Genomic DNA, 14,685 nt, shown 5'->3' with positions numbered 1-14,685 from the left:
CTGATTCCTAACCACTGCGCCACCAGGGAAGTCCCATGACAAAATCTTAATAATTGTTACGTCTGGGTGGTAGGTATATTCATGCTTCATGTTTATTTATTTGAGTCTTCTCTTTTTTAATATTTGAAATTTTTCATAATAAAATTTTAAGCTTAATGAAAAAAAAATATTGAAATGCCAGTCTAGGGCTTAGGAAGCTCACATATTAGCCTGTAACTAAACATGAGTGGAAGCAAGGGATCGGTTATTTAATAGTTACTTAGCTAGTTATTGCAGTAGCTCTATGAAAAAGAGTACAGTGGTTTGAACCTGGGCGATGGCAGTGGATGTGGAGAAGTAATGGATGTGCATATACTCAGCAGGTCAAACCCATGATTGCTGACGGTTTTAAGGCGGGTAAGGGTGAAGTAAACATCAGGATAATAAAAATAGACTAGATTCATTGAGTGCCGACTATCCAGTCGCTGTTCATATTTAATCCTCGCAACAAACCCATGAGGCAGGTACAATTCGCAGCCACATTTTACATGCAATCCGTTTTTCCAGGCTTGGGATTGGGAGTTGAGGCGGTAGTCCTCGGGATCTGGTTTATGTAAAAAGGAGTGGGCTCCTGGGAGTAGGGTGGGGTGGCCTGTGGGGAGGTAGGGAAGTAAGGGTTGGGTAGGCGTCCGCAGGGGCAGGGCCCGCCGGCCATTGGTCCAGCTGCCAAGGGAGCTTTGTGCAGATCCAGTCTCGCTAGCGGGTGGAAAGCGACGGCCCCGCTCAGTCCCTCCAGCAGCTGTCTCTACCTTATCTGCGACTTAGGTGGGGAGCCAGCGCACCAAGCCCGGGAGGATGCAGCGCCCGCTGTGGCCTGGGGGCTTCCGGGGGCTCTGGCTGCTCCTCGTCTTCCTGCTGCTGAAGAGCCGCCCAGGGAGCGGCAGCGACGTTAGTGATCACGGTCAGGAGGAAACCTGGCGGGTGCGGGCAGGGCCAGAGAGCGACTCTGAGAGAAGTGGGGCCGGGGGCCTCAAGGTTAGGAACTTAGGAGGAAAGGAATCTGTTTGGGGGGGCGAGAAGAGAAAAATGCGCAGAAAAGAGGCGCAGGCTTGGCGTGGGGCTCGGTATATGGGGTATGGATTTAGGAGAAGCGGACTCGGGAAGATTGGGGATTCGGGAGAAGGACGGAAAAACACAGGGGCAGAGGGAAGTAAAACCGGCCTGGGCGGCCGCAAGAGAACCAAGACGCGCTGAGGGGCCAGGGAAGAGATGCCCATGGCTGAGGGATAGTCAGGGGACCAGGATCTCTGGACAATAGGAGCAGGGACCGCGGGTATCGGGCTCCGGAGAGAAGGCTGGGCCGAGGGATGAGGCAAGGCTTCTTTATAAGCCCCTAGAGCCTGGTGTTCGCGATCCAATTTCCGGTAAGAACGGGAAGGCTAGGATGGGGTAAAAAAGGATGGAGGGGGAAAGGGTCCATCCTCTTCCTCCCCCTTCACTCTGCGCCAACCGGGTGGACCATCGCTGACACGTCTGAGCAGCCAGAGACCGACTGCGCAGACTCGAGGATTCCAGCGCCCTGCGCTTGGGGCAGGCGCAAACTCCTAGCCTGATGCCAGCTCTCCTCGCCCGATTCTTGGGTTTAGAGGCCAATGCAGAGGACTCGCGAAAAACTGTAGGAGGAGACCTGGGGGCGGGGCGCGTGGGGTGGGAGAGGACCGGCAAGACTTGTGGGGATGACTCGCTCTCTTTACTGCCCGGAGCCGCCTCCATGCCAGGCTTTGGCCACCGCTCAGCACCACGGACAGCGCCAGGTGCCCTGTGGGTCTGACTGAGGGTGTCTGGGTCACCACTTTTCTATCAGTTCTGGGAGCGCTGCTTCAGAGAAGATCTCTCCTTCCAGAAGCTATTTTCCTTCTCAATATTAGGTTCTGCTCCTTCCTAAAGCCAGGAAAATGATATTAGGATCCATTTGACTGGGGAGGAGAATTTCCTTTTTATAATGACTCATGGTAGTTCCACTATAGGAAAACAAACAAACAAACAAACAAAAAACCCAGACTCCAACCCTACCCCATTTACCTGGAATGAGGAAAGTGTGTATAGCATTAGGAATTATCTCCACCCCCGTCCTTCCCTTATGCACAGATGGGCAAACTGTGGCTTTCAGGGCAAGGATCCAGACAGTCAAACCCTATACATACCAATACTTTCTTCCTCGAAGAATTCCAGGCGTCCTCTCCAATCCCCTCCAGGCTTCAAAGCCTTCCCTGAATGCAGTTCACCTGCTTTCCATGCCCTACCTGTTCACCTGATTATCCATTGTATGTGTGTAGCTTTCTGAGTCTCTTCTTACCTCACCCTCCACAGGCTGACTGTGGAGCTTGGTTCTTACCTGGAAGTTGGTACCAAAGGTGAATGAAGTGCAGGGGCTGAAGAACAGGGCAGGTGGTGACGGGGGAAAGAAAAATGAAAAGGAGGACTTGAAAGGACGTGGGGGTCTGGTGAGGGGGACAGAGACCACTGAACCCAAGGATGATAGTGGAAGGAAGCTGCTTTCCTTCAGCTGGGATTTGGAAGGCTTCTGGTCAAGCTCCTTTCTCACAGCACTATTTTGCCCTTAGATGGTCAGGGCCAAGTGGGAGTGGGGCACCTCTGGACCCTCCAAGGATTTACCTCTCCAGTCTTCCAGCAGTTGCAAGTTGTACTCCAGCAGATTATGCCCCAAGGTGAGTAAGAGCTGGAGAAGAGAGGCTGAGGCTTGATCAGATACAGGGGTATAGTGAGGGGCTTTTTGATCTGAGAACAGGCTTTTATCCCCAAATGTCTCTACTTGACACTTTCCTGTCATGCTTACCTCATGGAGAGTTGGGAGAGACCAAAATGGGGATGGAGCTAGAAGGGCAGGCTGTTTGCCCTTGAACACCCTGGAAGGGCCCAGCAGAGGCTTCTAGAAGAAGCCCCTGGAAGAGGTCAGCATCTAACTCCTTGGGACTAGCCCCAACTCCAGGCACTATCTGAGTTTTTCCAGAGCCAGGAATCCTTAAGTTCTCAGCCAGGAGAATACACACACACACACACACACACACACACACCCCTAAGCCTCTGAGTAGGAAGCAGAGCAAATTGTATGACAAACAGAAGAGAGGAAGGAAGGGGAGTGGGGACTCCCTTGAAGACAGATGGCTGACCCTTCCTTAGAGCAGAGTTTCATGAATGGGAGAAGAGTCAGATAGGAAATCTGGCTTGAGTTCATGTTACTACTACCTCTACTGATGTCTAATATGTGAAAAATGCCTTAGGGTAGTGGTTGTCAAAGTGCACCCCCAGACCAGTAGCATCAGCATCACCAGGAGACTTGCTGGAAATGCTAATTCATGACCTTCACCCCAGACCTCCTGAATCAGAAACTCTAGGAGGGAGGAACAGCAATCTGTGTTTTCACAAGCCGTGCAGGAGGTTCTGATGTACTCTCAAGTTTGGGAATCACTGCCTTACAGTTTTCTCCTCACTCTGCGCATCCCTAATCTCATTTAATTTTCACAATAGCATCAAATGAGTCAGCAAAAAGAGTGTAGTCCTAATCCTAACTGAATGTTTATTATATGCCAGGCACTGTGCTAAGCAAATTTTATATGCCATCTCATTTAATTTTCTCCACAAATTGTGATCCTTTGGCTACTTGAGGGAGAGGGGGAGTGTTGACCTCACTCTGGTCTCTGGAGTGGGCCAGTCAGAGCATCCCAGGTATTAATTCACCACATCCTTTCAACCTGCAGGTTTGTTCTGGAAGGATGACATGACCCAGGATGTGATGACACAGAAGATGGGGCACATTGGCAAACTCCACTCCCAGGATCCATGTGTGAGGATCGGGCAGGCAGCCTTTCCCACCAAAACCATCGGAGTGAGGTGTGTGAAGCCTATGGTCAGTCCATGCTGTCTGGTGGACAGAGAGAGCAGGGAGGGAACGGGTATTAAAACTGCAGGTAAGAGCTGCCAGGAGCACTCTGAGAATGACTCAGAAGTCCTGTCTGGGATCTGCAGGAAACAGTTCCATGAACCACTAGTGACATCTGCAAAGGGAGACGAGGGAGGTGCTAGCAAGCCTAGGTCCCATTTGTCATCCCCATCTCTTCTAGGGGCAAGCAAGGGGAGAAACTTCGACTCCTGTTCCCCAAGGTGAGACTCATGTGTCTTCTCAAGACTTTTAAAGCCCTGACTTTGGGTCCCATCTCTTTCCCTCTGGGGCCCTGTCACCCTTTTCTGCCTACTTCTTGACTCCTGGCTTCCCTCCTCACAGACCCCAATGGTCAAGGTGAACAGGGATCAGTGCTTTACCTCCAAAGTGGTTTCGAAGGCCCTGAAACGAGAGGTGACCAACCCTGTCAAGGTGAGGGGCTCGCTTTTTCTAGGGAAGTTGGAATCACCAAGGACATGTTTAAATGAGGGAGGCAGGTGTGAAGGAGGGGAATGGGTATTGGTGTGTGAACAGAGAAGCTGAAGAACAGATCTTTCCCAATTGAAGGGTATCCCCATTTTCCTGTCTCTCTCAGACTACTTGTGGGCATCCATATGAAAGGTTGGGGGGCATGATGCAGGTGCTGGCAGTCTCTAAGGATGAAATGATCTATAGGATCATTCACACGCACTGAGTTTACAAAGGCATAGAAAACTGCAGAGTTTTCAATGTTAAGTAAAAAGTCCTCCTTTTCTCCATGTACTCCCTTGTATATAGCAAGTGTTGGAAAGCTCCTTTGGATGAATGGCAGACGTAGCCCAGAGGCCTTCACATTCACCTCTTCCCCACCTTGCTCTACTCTGTGGCCTGGGCAAGTCAACTGGGCAAGGCTCTGAGTTATCTACCTAGGATGCTTGAACTCTTCAGAATCCAGATTGAAAACACCCATGTAGCACTCCCATCTATCTATAGATGAGACATTGGGGCCCAGGCTGGTCAAGCAACTTACTCAAGGCTGCATAGCAAGTTCATGGCAGAGCTAAGACTGGACTCAGGTCTCCTGATTCCCAGCCCCTTCCCCTGCACAGTCCCTGCCCTTCCTCGCAGGGACTGCAGTGTGGGTTGTGCTGCCCCAAACATCAGACTCCTCCACATTGACAAAAGTCCTTTTTTGAACTAAGACCTAAATTACAAGAAGGTGGCAGCCAGTGGAAGATATGAAGGAAGGGCCTCCCAGGAAGAGGGCACCGCAATGACAAATGCCCTGAGAGAAGGATACCATGGCAAGACTGAGGGAAAGTCCGTGGTAGAACATTAGGTTGGAGAAGTAGGCTCGGGGTTGACCACACAGGGGCTCATAAGTCATGGTGAAAGTTTGGATTTTATTCCAAGGGTAGTAGCAAGTTAACTAGGAAATTTTAAGGACGGGGATGTAATAATGTGATATGATTTTAAAAGGTCACTCTAATGGTATCAGGGATGGATTGTGAGAAGAGCGAGAGTGAAAACTGAGAGTCCTGTAAAGAGCCGATCATCCTGGTCCAGGGGAGACGGAGGTGGCTTGGACTGGGGTGGTGGCAGCAGAGCCGGCACTGCCAGCTAGCCACGTGCTCCATCCAGGGGCAGCCTGCACCTCTGGGGGCTTCTAGCCTCTCATACTCTCCTAGGAAACCAGTTCCTACTCCCATAAGATGGCAGCTGAGCTTCCTAAGCTTAGGTTGGTCACTGGGTCCACACACTCAGAGCTAAGTGACAGACCCACCTGTGAGAGACCGGTCGCTGCGGTGCCTTCATGAAAGCAAACGAGGTGCTGCCATTCTTCTCCAGCCTGAGCCCAAGGGAAAATCAGCGGACGAGAACTCTATGAATTCTGTGTGGGAGCAAAGGGGACAGGCACTCAGTCGATGGGTTGAGTCACTGTGAGCTGACTCAAATCAGGCTGTTATTGAAGCATTTGGGGAAGAGTAGGTGAGGGAGGGGCCACCTCTCCACATACTGATTCCAATCCTTTGTTTCTGGTTTTAGGGCTTCTTTGAGTCGCCCCCCACTGTGGGCCACAACCTTGTCGCTGATTGAGACCTAATGCGAAGCTGCTTTGCCCCAGTGCCCTCCCCATTGCCCTCTGGAGGGGCAATTCCAGGATGACCGAAATCTGGATCATTAAAGTGGCTTTGATGCAAACTCTCTGTGACTTGCCCTGAGGCAGGATGGGTCGGGTTTGGACCTGGCCACAGCCTTCAAAGTGAGAGAGGTGGGACCAGAACAAGGGTTGCGGTGAGGAGAGCACACCTCCTCTCTGCTGCCAGAGGCTGCTTCTGCCTTGTTTTCCTTCCAGTGACCATTTCTGAAGTGAGGAAAGCAAGGATGGGACCACAGCTGGAATGGCAGCCTTCTTTACGCACATCCAGCTATGCTGTGTGGTCTAGTTGCCCATACTTCCATGTCAGACAGGCCTGCACTCTGCTGTTTTATGAGGGTCTCCCACCTCCAGTATTACAGCCCCTGCCATTGCTCTCCCACTCTTTGTGCTCTCAAGAATCAACATAGAAATGCTGTAATCAAAGTGTACACACATTAAATGTTTTGCTGACTCTTGCCAGTTTGCTCCTGGTAGCTTAAAATCTTACAAGGGAGGGAGTAATCTGATCACTCATGCTCAGCCCAGCCAAATACCAGAATGTCCTATTTGCAAAGCTTTATACTTCCCAAGATACTCTCATACATCAGAGGTGTAAGCATGTGGGCAGATACCAAACTTTAGTTTCTCTAAAGAACTGGCACTTGGCCACACATCTCATGCATTTAAGCAACACAGAGAAATTAAATAACTAGGTCTTGATGGCACCGATTCTTGGTCATGTTGCTGTTTTTGCCCTCTCCCCCTCTATTCGTTGTGTTCAGGAATGTACCTAAACCCAACACTAGACCACTCATATTCATTTGTACCTAGTTCTCATTAAATTGGGCAACCCCTGCTACTCACCCACATTTCCCCTTCATTCATTCGCTCTTTCTTTCCAAGACAGAAAATGGGGAGAAGAAGATGAGCATTTTTAAAAGGAAAGTAAGTTTAGTTCTTATCGCAGAGGGGCAGATTATATGATTTGGATCATATTATTTGATAGAAAATGGGAAGCCACTGAAGGTCTGTTGAGCAAGGGAGTGACACAATGAAAGCTGAGCTTAAGAAGAACAATCTCACATTTCTGTAGAAGGATGGGTTAGGGAGTAGGAGAAAAGTGGCAACATTCTAGAAAGACTGTTGAAATAGTGCAGTGTGCCACACAAGGACCTGAACTTGAGTGAAAGAGGACATATAAGAGAGATATTTTGAAGGATGAATTAATAGGCCTTGGCAACTGTTAGGGGTTGAATCCTGTCCCCCCCAAAATTCATAAGTTGAAGTCCTAATCTCCTGTACCTCAGAACATGACCTTATTTGGAAATAGGAGTGTTACAGATGTAATTAGTTAATTTAAGATGAGGTCATTCAGGTGGGCCCTAATCCAGTATGACTAGTATCCTTATAAAAAGGGGAAATTTGGAGACAGACATGCATAGAGGGAAGATGACATGAAGAGATACAGGGAGAAGATGGCCACGAACAAGCCAAAGAGAGAGGCCTGGAACAGCTCCTTCTAGCCCAAGAAGGAACAAACCCTTATAACACGTTGATTTTAGACTTCTAGCCTCCAGAACTGTGAGACAATACATTTCTATTGTTTAAGTTCCCCAGTTTGTGGTATTTTGTTACAGCAGCCTTAGGGAACTAAAACAGGTGATTTTTGTTTTTGTTAGAGATGTTTTGCCTTAGTGAATAATGATGCTGCTCATGGAGCAGGGACATCTGGAGTGTTGGTTGGGAAAGGAAAATGGATGTACTCTTTTTTTTTTTTTTAATTTTATTTTTGGCTGCGTTGGGACTACGTTGCTGTGTCCGGGCTTTCTCTAGTTGCGGCGAGCGGGGGCTACTCTTCATTGTGGTGTGCAGGCTTCTCATTGCAGTGACTTCTCTTGTTGTGGAGCATGGGCTATAGGCGTGCGGGCTTCTGTAGTTGTGGCATGTGGGCTCAGTGGTTGTGGCTCGTGGGCCCTAGAGCACAGGCTCAGTAGTTGTGGCGCACGGGCTTAGTTGCTCCGTGACATGTGGGATCTTCCCAGACCAGGGCTCGAACCCGTGTCCCCTGAATTGGCAGGTGGATTCTTAACCACTCCACCACCAGGGAAGTCCCTGGATGTACTCTTTTTTTTTTTTTTTTTTTCACACACACACTCTGTATTTTATTTTTACAAGAGATAAACTGACACCAAGCATTGTAAATGGATGACCACAACAAAAGCAACAATGATTGCAATTACCAAACATGAAACACACTCATACTATGTCATAATATTGACATTCAGTCCTGGATGTACTCTTAAGGGTTAAAGCCAAAAGCCTATTCAAGGACATCACAACAGCAATTCTCTCCTACATCATTACTTTTCCCCTGCATGCCTGATTATTTTCATCAATATATAAGTATGCTGCAATATCTCCTAGATCTAATTTTTTTCTCAACTTCTGCTTCTGGTAATGGTGCACTACATAATTCATACTATCTCTGCCTGCTGAAGACAGCTTGTCTTAGCCTGATTCCTCCCCAAATCAAAGCCTGAAGTAAGGACTTGCATGTGGGTCATGTAGATTGGGATTAGATTTCAAGATGAGGAGTGAGAGAATGGGAAGGGTGAAACAGAGGGCTTGGAAAGTTATTGAAGGGTGCATTAAGGAGTTATAGGCAACTGAGGAAAGTTCTTGTGGGGACTCTCTTAGGCATCATGTACAATGCACCTCAGAACTGTTCTCTGAGACAGAGAAAAGGAAAGTATTTATCCTATGGGCCCATCCCCCATTGGATAAAGGGTTGCACTACAGGATGCTAATTTCCTCATATATCCAGGTTTTTCATGCGTGAGAATGTCTGAGCAGAGTCCCAAGGATATCTAATGCTGTGGTAGCAGAGGACCCAGGCCAAAAACAAAAGATCTGCAGTGCAGGTGAGGCAGGCGGTATCAGGTTACACCTGCATCTAGCTGGTGGCTGCAGTAATGGCTAGAATTAAAAGGTAACCCAAGAGGATGCAAAATGGGACAATAAATGGTGTCTAATATACCTTAAAAGCTGGATGGAAAAGTATCCAAAATCTTCTTAAAAGCATCAAGGAGCTAGCAAAAGAGTGAGGAGTAATTGACTCAGGTCAAGATCCAGGAAAGGAACAGAATCCAGAGGTGGTAAACCCAATGTTCACAGTTGCTTTAGACTGGGGAAATTTTCCATTTTAAGAAGCAGTCAAAAAGCTGATTTAGACAGCCTATGGAGCTAGAGTAGTAGATGTCAGTGTCCAGGCCTGTGAAAGAAAGAATTCGAGTAAACTGCTCTCTGTTTTGGTCTGGGACCAAGAAGCACACTCTAGAAATAAGGGGAAAATGGAAGTCAATCTACCCTTGCTCAGATTGCAGCATGTCCTTGTAATTGTATTAAGGTTATATCAGATTGCTAGTGCTTTTAGGCACTTGCAGAAGTAAATGAAAATCCTCTAAGACCTTAAATTATTTCTACAAAAAATTTTTCACAAATTTTTCAATACTATAGTCTGCACTATAGATAACAGAAACAGACCCATAGTGATCCAATGACTGCAAAGCAAAACAACTGTGCTTTACTATGTTCAAGCATATAAAAGCCAAATTGTAATTTTTGACAAGGATCTAGAAACCACAGAAAGTAATATGGAAGATTTTTTTAAAAGAATCAAACAAGTCAAAATACATGAGGCAAAACTGATAGAACTGAAAGGAAAAACAGAAAAATTCACTTGTATAATTGGAGACTTCAACACTCCTCTGTCAGAAATTGATAAATCAAGCAAGCAGAAGATCAGTAAAGATACAGATGACCTGAGCAGAATAATCATTCTATTTGATCTAATTGACATTTAGAATATACCATCCAACAACAGCACAATGCACATTCTTCTCAAGCTCACATGGAACATTCATCAAGATAGACCACCATAAAACACACCTTAACAAATTTAAAAGACTAGAAATCATACAGAATACATTCTTAGACCACAATGGAATTAAACTAGAAATCAATAACAAAAAGATAGCTGGAAAATCTCCAAATATCTGGAAAACAACACCTTTCTAAACAATCCATGGGCCAAAGAAGAAATCTCAAGAGAAATTTTAAAGTATTTTGAAATAAACAAAAATTAAAATATAATTTATCTCAATTTGTGGCATGAAGTGAAAACAGTACTTAGAAGGAAATTTATACAATGAATACATACATTAGAAAATAAGAATGATCTAAAATCAGTATACTAAGTTCACACTTTAGGAAACTAGAGAAAGAAGAGCAATTTAAGTTTGAACTAAGCAGAAGAAAACAAATAATTAAAATTAGAGAGAAATCAATAAAATTGAAAACAGGAAAATAATAAAGAGAAATCAATAAAACTCAAAACTGGTTCTTTGAAAAGAAAAAGAATCAAATAGAAATTCTAAAACTTAAAAATGTAAGAACCAAAATTTTAAACTAATTGAATAGGTTTAATAACAGATTAGAGGCAGCTGAAACAGAACTGGTGTCCCAGAGATACGTCACAAGAAACTTAGCCCTTCCCTCCAAAAAATACAAAGAGGCAAAGGGTGGAAAATGCAGAAAAAAGGGTAAGAAATCAAGAGGATTCAGTGAGGAGGTCCACTATTCATTTTAATTGAAATCCCAGAAAGAGAATAGGACATAAGCAATATTTTAAAATATTGTGGCTGAAAATTTTCCAAAACTGTTGAAAGATATCGATCCACTGATTCAAGATTACCAACAAATCTCAAGCAAAATATTAAAAAACTAAAACTAAAACAGAAAGTATGACGAAACTGCAGGAAAACAAAGACAAAGGAAAAATTCTTAAAAGCAGCTGTGAATGTGGTGGAGGAGGGGATTATTTTCAAAGGAGCAACATTTAGTCTAATAATTAAGTCCAAGACAGCAACAATAGAGGCCAGAAGAAAGAGAAATGACATCTTAAATGTGTTGAAAGAAAATAACTGTCATCCTAGAATTCTATAACTAGCAAAATTATCCTTCAAAAGGAAGGAGTTCCACTTCTGTCTGGGTTGTAAGAAACTCAAAAGATAAACACTCTCATTCTAACAACAAGAAAATAGCTGGTTTAACTACAGAATCATGTTTTCTTGAGCACATCAGAGGAAATGGTTGGGGGACACAATAAATCTTCTAGGGTGCTGGAAATGTTCAATTCCTTGACCTGGGTTACATGGGTGTTCATTTTGTGATAATTTATTGAGCTGTTCATTTTTGTCCTATGCATTTTTCTGTTTTTTATATTTCAAAATTTACAAAGTTTTTAAAATGGAAATAAATGGGGTGAAGTGATAAAGATGGCAGGGGGAATTGTGGAAGGTGAGGAGAAGACTTTCCTGAGTATATCTTATTATATAAGTTTGATTTTTAAACAGTGTAAATATTTTACATATTCTAAAATAAAAGTATATAAAAATAAAAGCAAATCTTAATATTGAAAATAAACAAACTAACCAAATTATATATCAGATTAGTAAAAATGACTACACAAACAAAAGAATTATTTCAAATGACTTTAGAACACAATATTTTGATGTTATATCCCTAGGGACTATAAGGACAACATAAACTACCCAAAGTCTTAAGTGTATTCACTGTTTTATTAGTAGAGTAATATCTATATTATTATTTGTAAATTATTGTATGCATATTGTAGGATTAAACATATAAATGATTATGTTAATGTTATGGGAAACCAAATTTTTCAGTGTAATAAAGAGATACAAGTATAAAATTAAGAGTTCAGTAAAAATCACAGCTAAATTTTAATTGGAAATATCAGTGTGTGTGTGAATGTGTGTGTATTTGTGAGGATATCTTAATATCCTAGCTCTGTGCACTGAAAAGACCTAGAAGCAACATCAATCACCTCAGTAGCCATTATCACCCCTAGAACCCAGACTGTGGTCTCTAAAGTCAGTTCTTACTAAAAGCTACCAAGTCTCTTTGGAGGAATGACTGCTTCCATGTCTAGGGCAAGGAATAAAAAAAATTAACCTGGTACATGTTGGAATGATAGAAAGCAAGGGAGCTTTCAGTGATTAATGGGACGTTTCAAAAGGAAATAAGAACGAGTTTAAAGGAGCTTTCACTTAATTACTTACTTCAGGACAATTTGAATATTACTGTGATTGACTGGTACATATTGAATATATAAAAATCCATACTTCCATAGTAATTCTCAAAGAAAAAAACTCATAACAAATATTTTTTAAAACTTAGGGACTTCCTGATGGTGCAGTGGTTAAGAATCCACCTGCCAATGCCGGGGACATGGGTTCAAGCCCTGGTCCGGGAAGATCCCCACATGCCGCGGAGCAACTAAGCCCGTGTGACACAACTACTGAGTCTGCACACTAGAGCCCACGAGCCACAACTACTGAAGCCCGCTGCCTAGAGCCCGTGCTCCACAACAAGAGAAGCCACCGCAGTGAGAAGCCTGTGCACCACAACAAAGAGTAGGCCCCACTCGCCGCAACTAGAGAAAGCCTGCGCAGCAATGAAGACCCAATGCAGCCAAAAATAAATAAATTTATTTATTTAAAAAAAACCCCAAAAAACACAAAACTTATTTGCCACTCTTGGCGGTAACTATTACACCAACTCATGACTCTGCAAATTAATAGTTAAAGAGAAGAAACTAAGAATGTATGCTACCTTTCCAGTCAGAATTGTATCTCAGGATATAACTAAGCCCAGTTGATGAGAGAATGCTCTTCTTTATGAAATAATATCAGCTAACAAATGTTAAAGGAGTGATAGAACTAGAAAATCACCATTTTAGTCAAAGATCATCAATGAATGGCAAAACCACTAGGTGAAAAGTTGCTGGGGAACTACTTTATGATAGAGATCTGGCTGTCTCTACCTTAAACCAGTGATCAATTATAACATCACTAATAGTGGGACAGCCAGACATTACGCACTTCCTGAAGTGATGCAGTTGGAGTCATACAGCATCACCTGTAAATTTTTTGTTTTAAAAAAATTTTTACCTGATCCAGTCAAGACTTAAGTTCTATTTTTCAGGAAATACAGGGGATATACAGGATATATACAGGGAAAATACAGGGAAACACATCATGAGGAAACAGTCACAAATCCAGAAGGTAGGGAGTTGTAAAGAAAACCTGACCTGGTATCTTCCACAAGAAAATGTCAAAAAATAGGGAGGGGGGGACGCACTGTTTATGTTAATTTAAAGAGAATTAAGAAACATAACCAAATGCAATGGTGGTCTTTGATTGACTGCTATTTTGAACAAAACAGCTGAAAAAAGGCATTTTTGGAAACAATTTGAGACATTTGAATATGAACTGAGCATGAAATGATATTCGGGAATTATCATAAATTTCATTAGGTGTCATAATGGCATTTAGGTTATATGGGAAACTACCCTTATTTCTTGGAAATGCATATTGAAACTTTTGGAAGGGAACTATAATGTCTATTGTTCACTTTTAAGTACTAAAAAGAAGCAAATGTGGCAAAGTAATCAATAACTGTTCAGTCTAGGTGGTGAGTGTATGAGTACCATGCACCACTATCTTTTTTTATTTTTTATTTTTGTATTTTGGAAAATTTTTACTGAACAGCAAGAGAGTAAAGTGATCAATTTTGACCTTTAGAAAGCTCACTCCCAAGCTTGTTGGGTGACAAGAATGGAAGCAAAAGACTAGTTAGATGATTACTGCAGTAGTCATCATGAAAGGGCATCGTGGTTTGGATAGGAGAGCGAGTATGGAGAGAAGTGGGCTGATGGGAGACATATTTTGCAGGCAGTAAACCATAAGATTTTGATAGGCTCGAGGCGGAAGAGGGCGAAAGAAAGGCGAGTCAAGGCTAATAACAAAAGCCAATATGTATCCAGTGTTTAGTATATGCCAGTGCAGTGGTTGTTCTAAGTGAGCCACGTGAGCTTAATTCCTGTAAATCTTCACAACCACCTTGTGAGGGAGGCACTATTGGCACCTTCATTTTACAGATCAGGAAACTTGGGCACAGAGAGGTCAAGCAACTTGCCCAAAGTTATACCCGTAAGTAGGTGGCATTGCTGGAACTGGAATCCGAGCACACACGCAAAACCATTCCTGCTCTTAAGGATAACATCTGTACCATTAATTGAGATGCGAAAGAGTACATAGTGTATTCACTTGTATGCTCCTCATCTTAAGGTTTATACTACCCGGCTCACGTATCTTTCTTGGCCCCCACCCAACTGGAACCCTTCTCGCCAACCCTGCGACTGCGTGATAGAGGTGGTGGTCCTTGGGGAGAAGCATATGTCAAGGTGAGGCCAAGTGCGAATTCTAGACAGGCGCCTACTATTTGGGGTAGGAGGGACGGCGTGGGTAGGACCCCCACTAAGACAGCGCTTTTACGTCACGAATGACGCAAATCAACGCAAGAGCCGGGGGTGGGAATGTCGTCACCATCCGCCTGGGGTTGGCGGAGTTGCCTCGAGAGGGGCGTGTAGACCCCGCCTCGGTGGGTGGGGAGTGGCAGGCCCCGCCTCGGCCCCTCTGGCAGGCTCCGGCCCGAGTCGCTGCGGCTCTGGCAGCGGAGCGGGAGCGCGGAGCCCGGAAGG

The 14,685-nt window shown here is 44.2% G+C and overlaps 1 protein-coding gene across 1 annotated transcript; it reads left to right on the top strand.

Moving 5' to 3' along the window:
- Positions 1–834: 834 nt before the first annotated feature.
- Positions 835–6,016, top strand: RESP18 (regulated endocrine specific protein 18). Its single transcript, XM_059927426.1, has 6 exons — positions 835–940; positions 2,604–2,708; positions 3,759–3,891; positions 4,122–4,161; positions 4,283–4,372; positions 5,966–6,016. Exons 1-6 carry the CDS (start codon positions 835–837, stop codon positions 6,014–6,016), a joined length of 525 nt encoding a protein of 174 aa, XP_059783409.1.
- The last annotated feature ends 8,669 nt before the right edge of the window (positions 6,017–14,685 follow it).

The sequence above is a fragment of the Balaenoptera ricei genome, chromosome 7 (genome assembly GCF_028023285.1).
Source record: "Balaenoptera ricei isolate mBalRic1 chromosome 7, mBalRic1.hap2, whole genome shotgun sequence".
Classification (NCBI taxonomy): Eukaryota; Metazoa; Chordata; class Mammalia; order Artiodactyla; family Balaenopteridae; genus Balaenoptera; species Balaenoptera ricei.
Note: the sequence above shows the minus strand (reverse complement) of the source record. Positions and strands in the feature narration are given on the sequence as shown.

Bases quoted from the DNA above. Each gene is read 5' to 3' on its own strand.
- RESP18 (XM_059927426.1), top strand. From the start codon at position 835: ATGCAGCGCCCGCTGTGGCCTGGGGGCTTCCGGGGGCTCTGGCTGCTC. The intron at 3,892-4,121 runs GTGTGTGAAGCC...CATCTCTTCTAG, and splicing joins ACCAAAACCATCGGAGTGAG to GGGCAAGCAAGGGGAGAAAC. The intron at 4,373-5,965 runs GTGAGGGGCTCG...TTCTGGTTTTAG, and splicing joins AGGTGACCAACCCTGTCAAG to GGCTTCTTTGAGTCGCCCCC.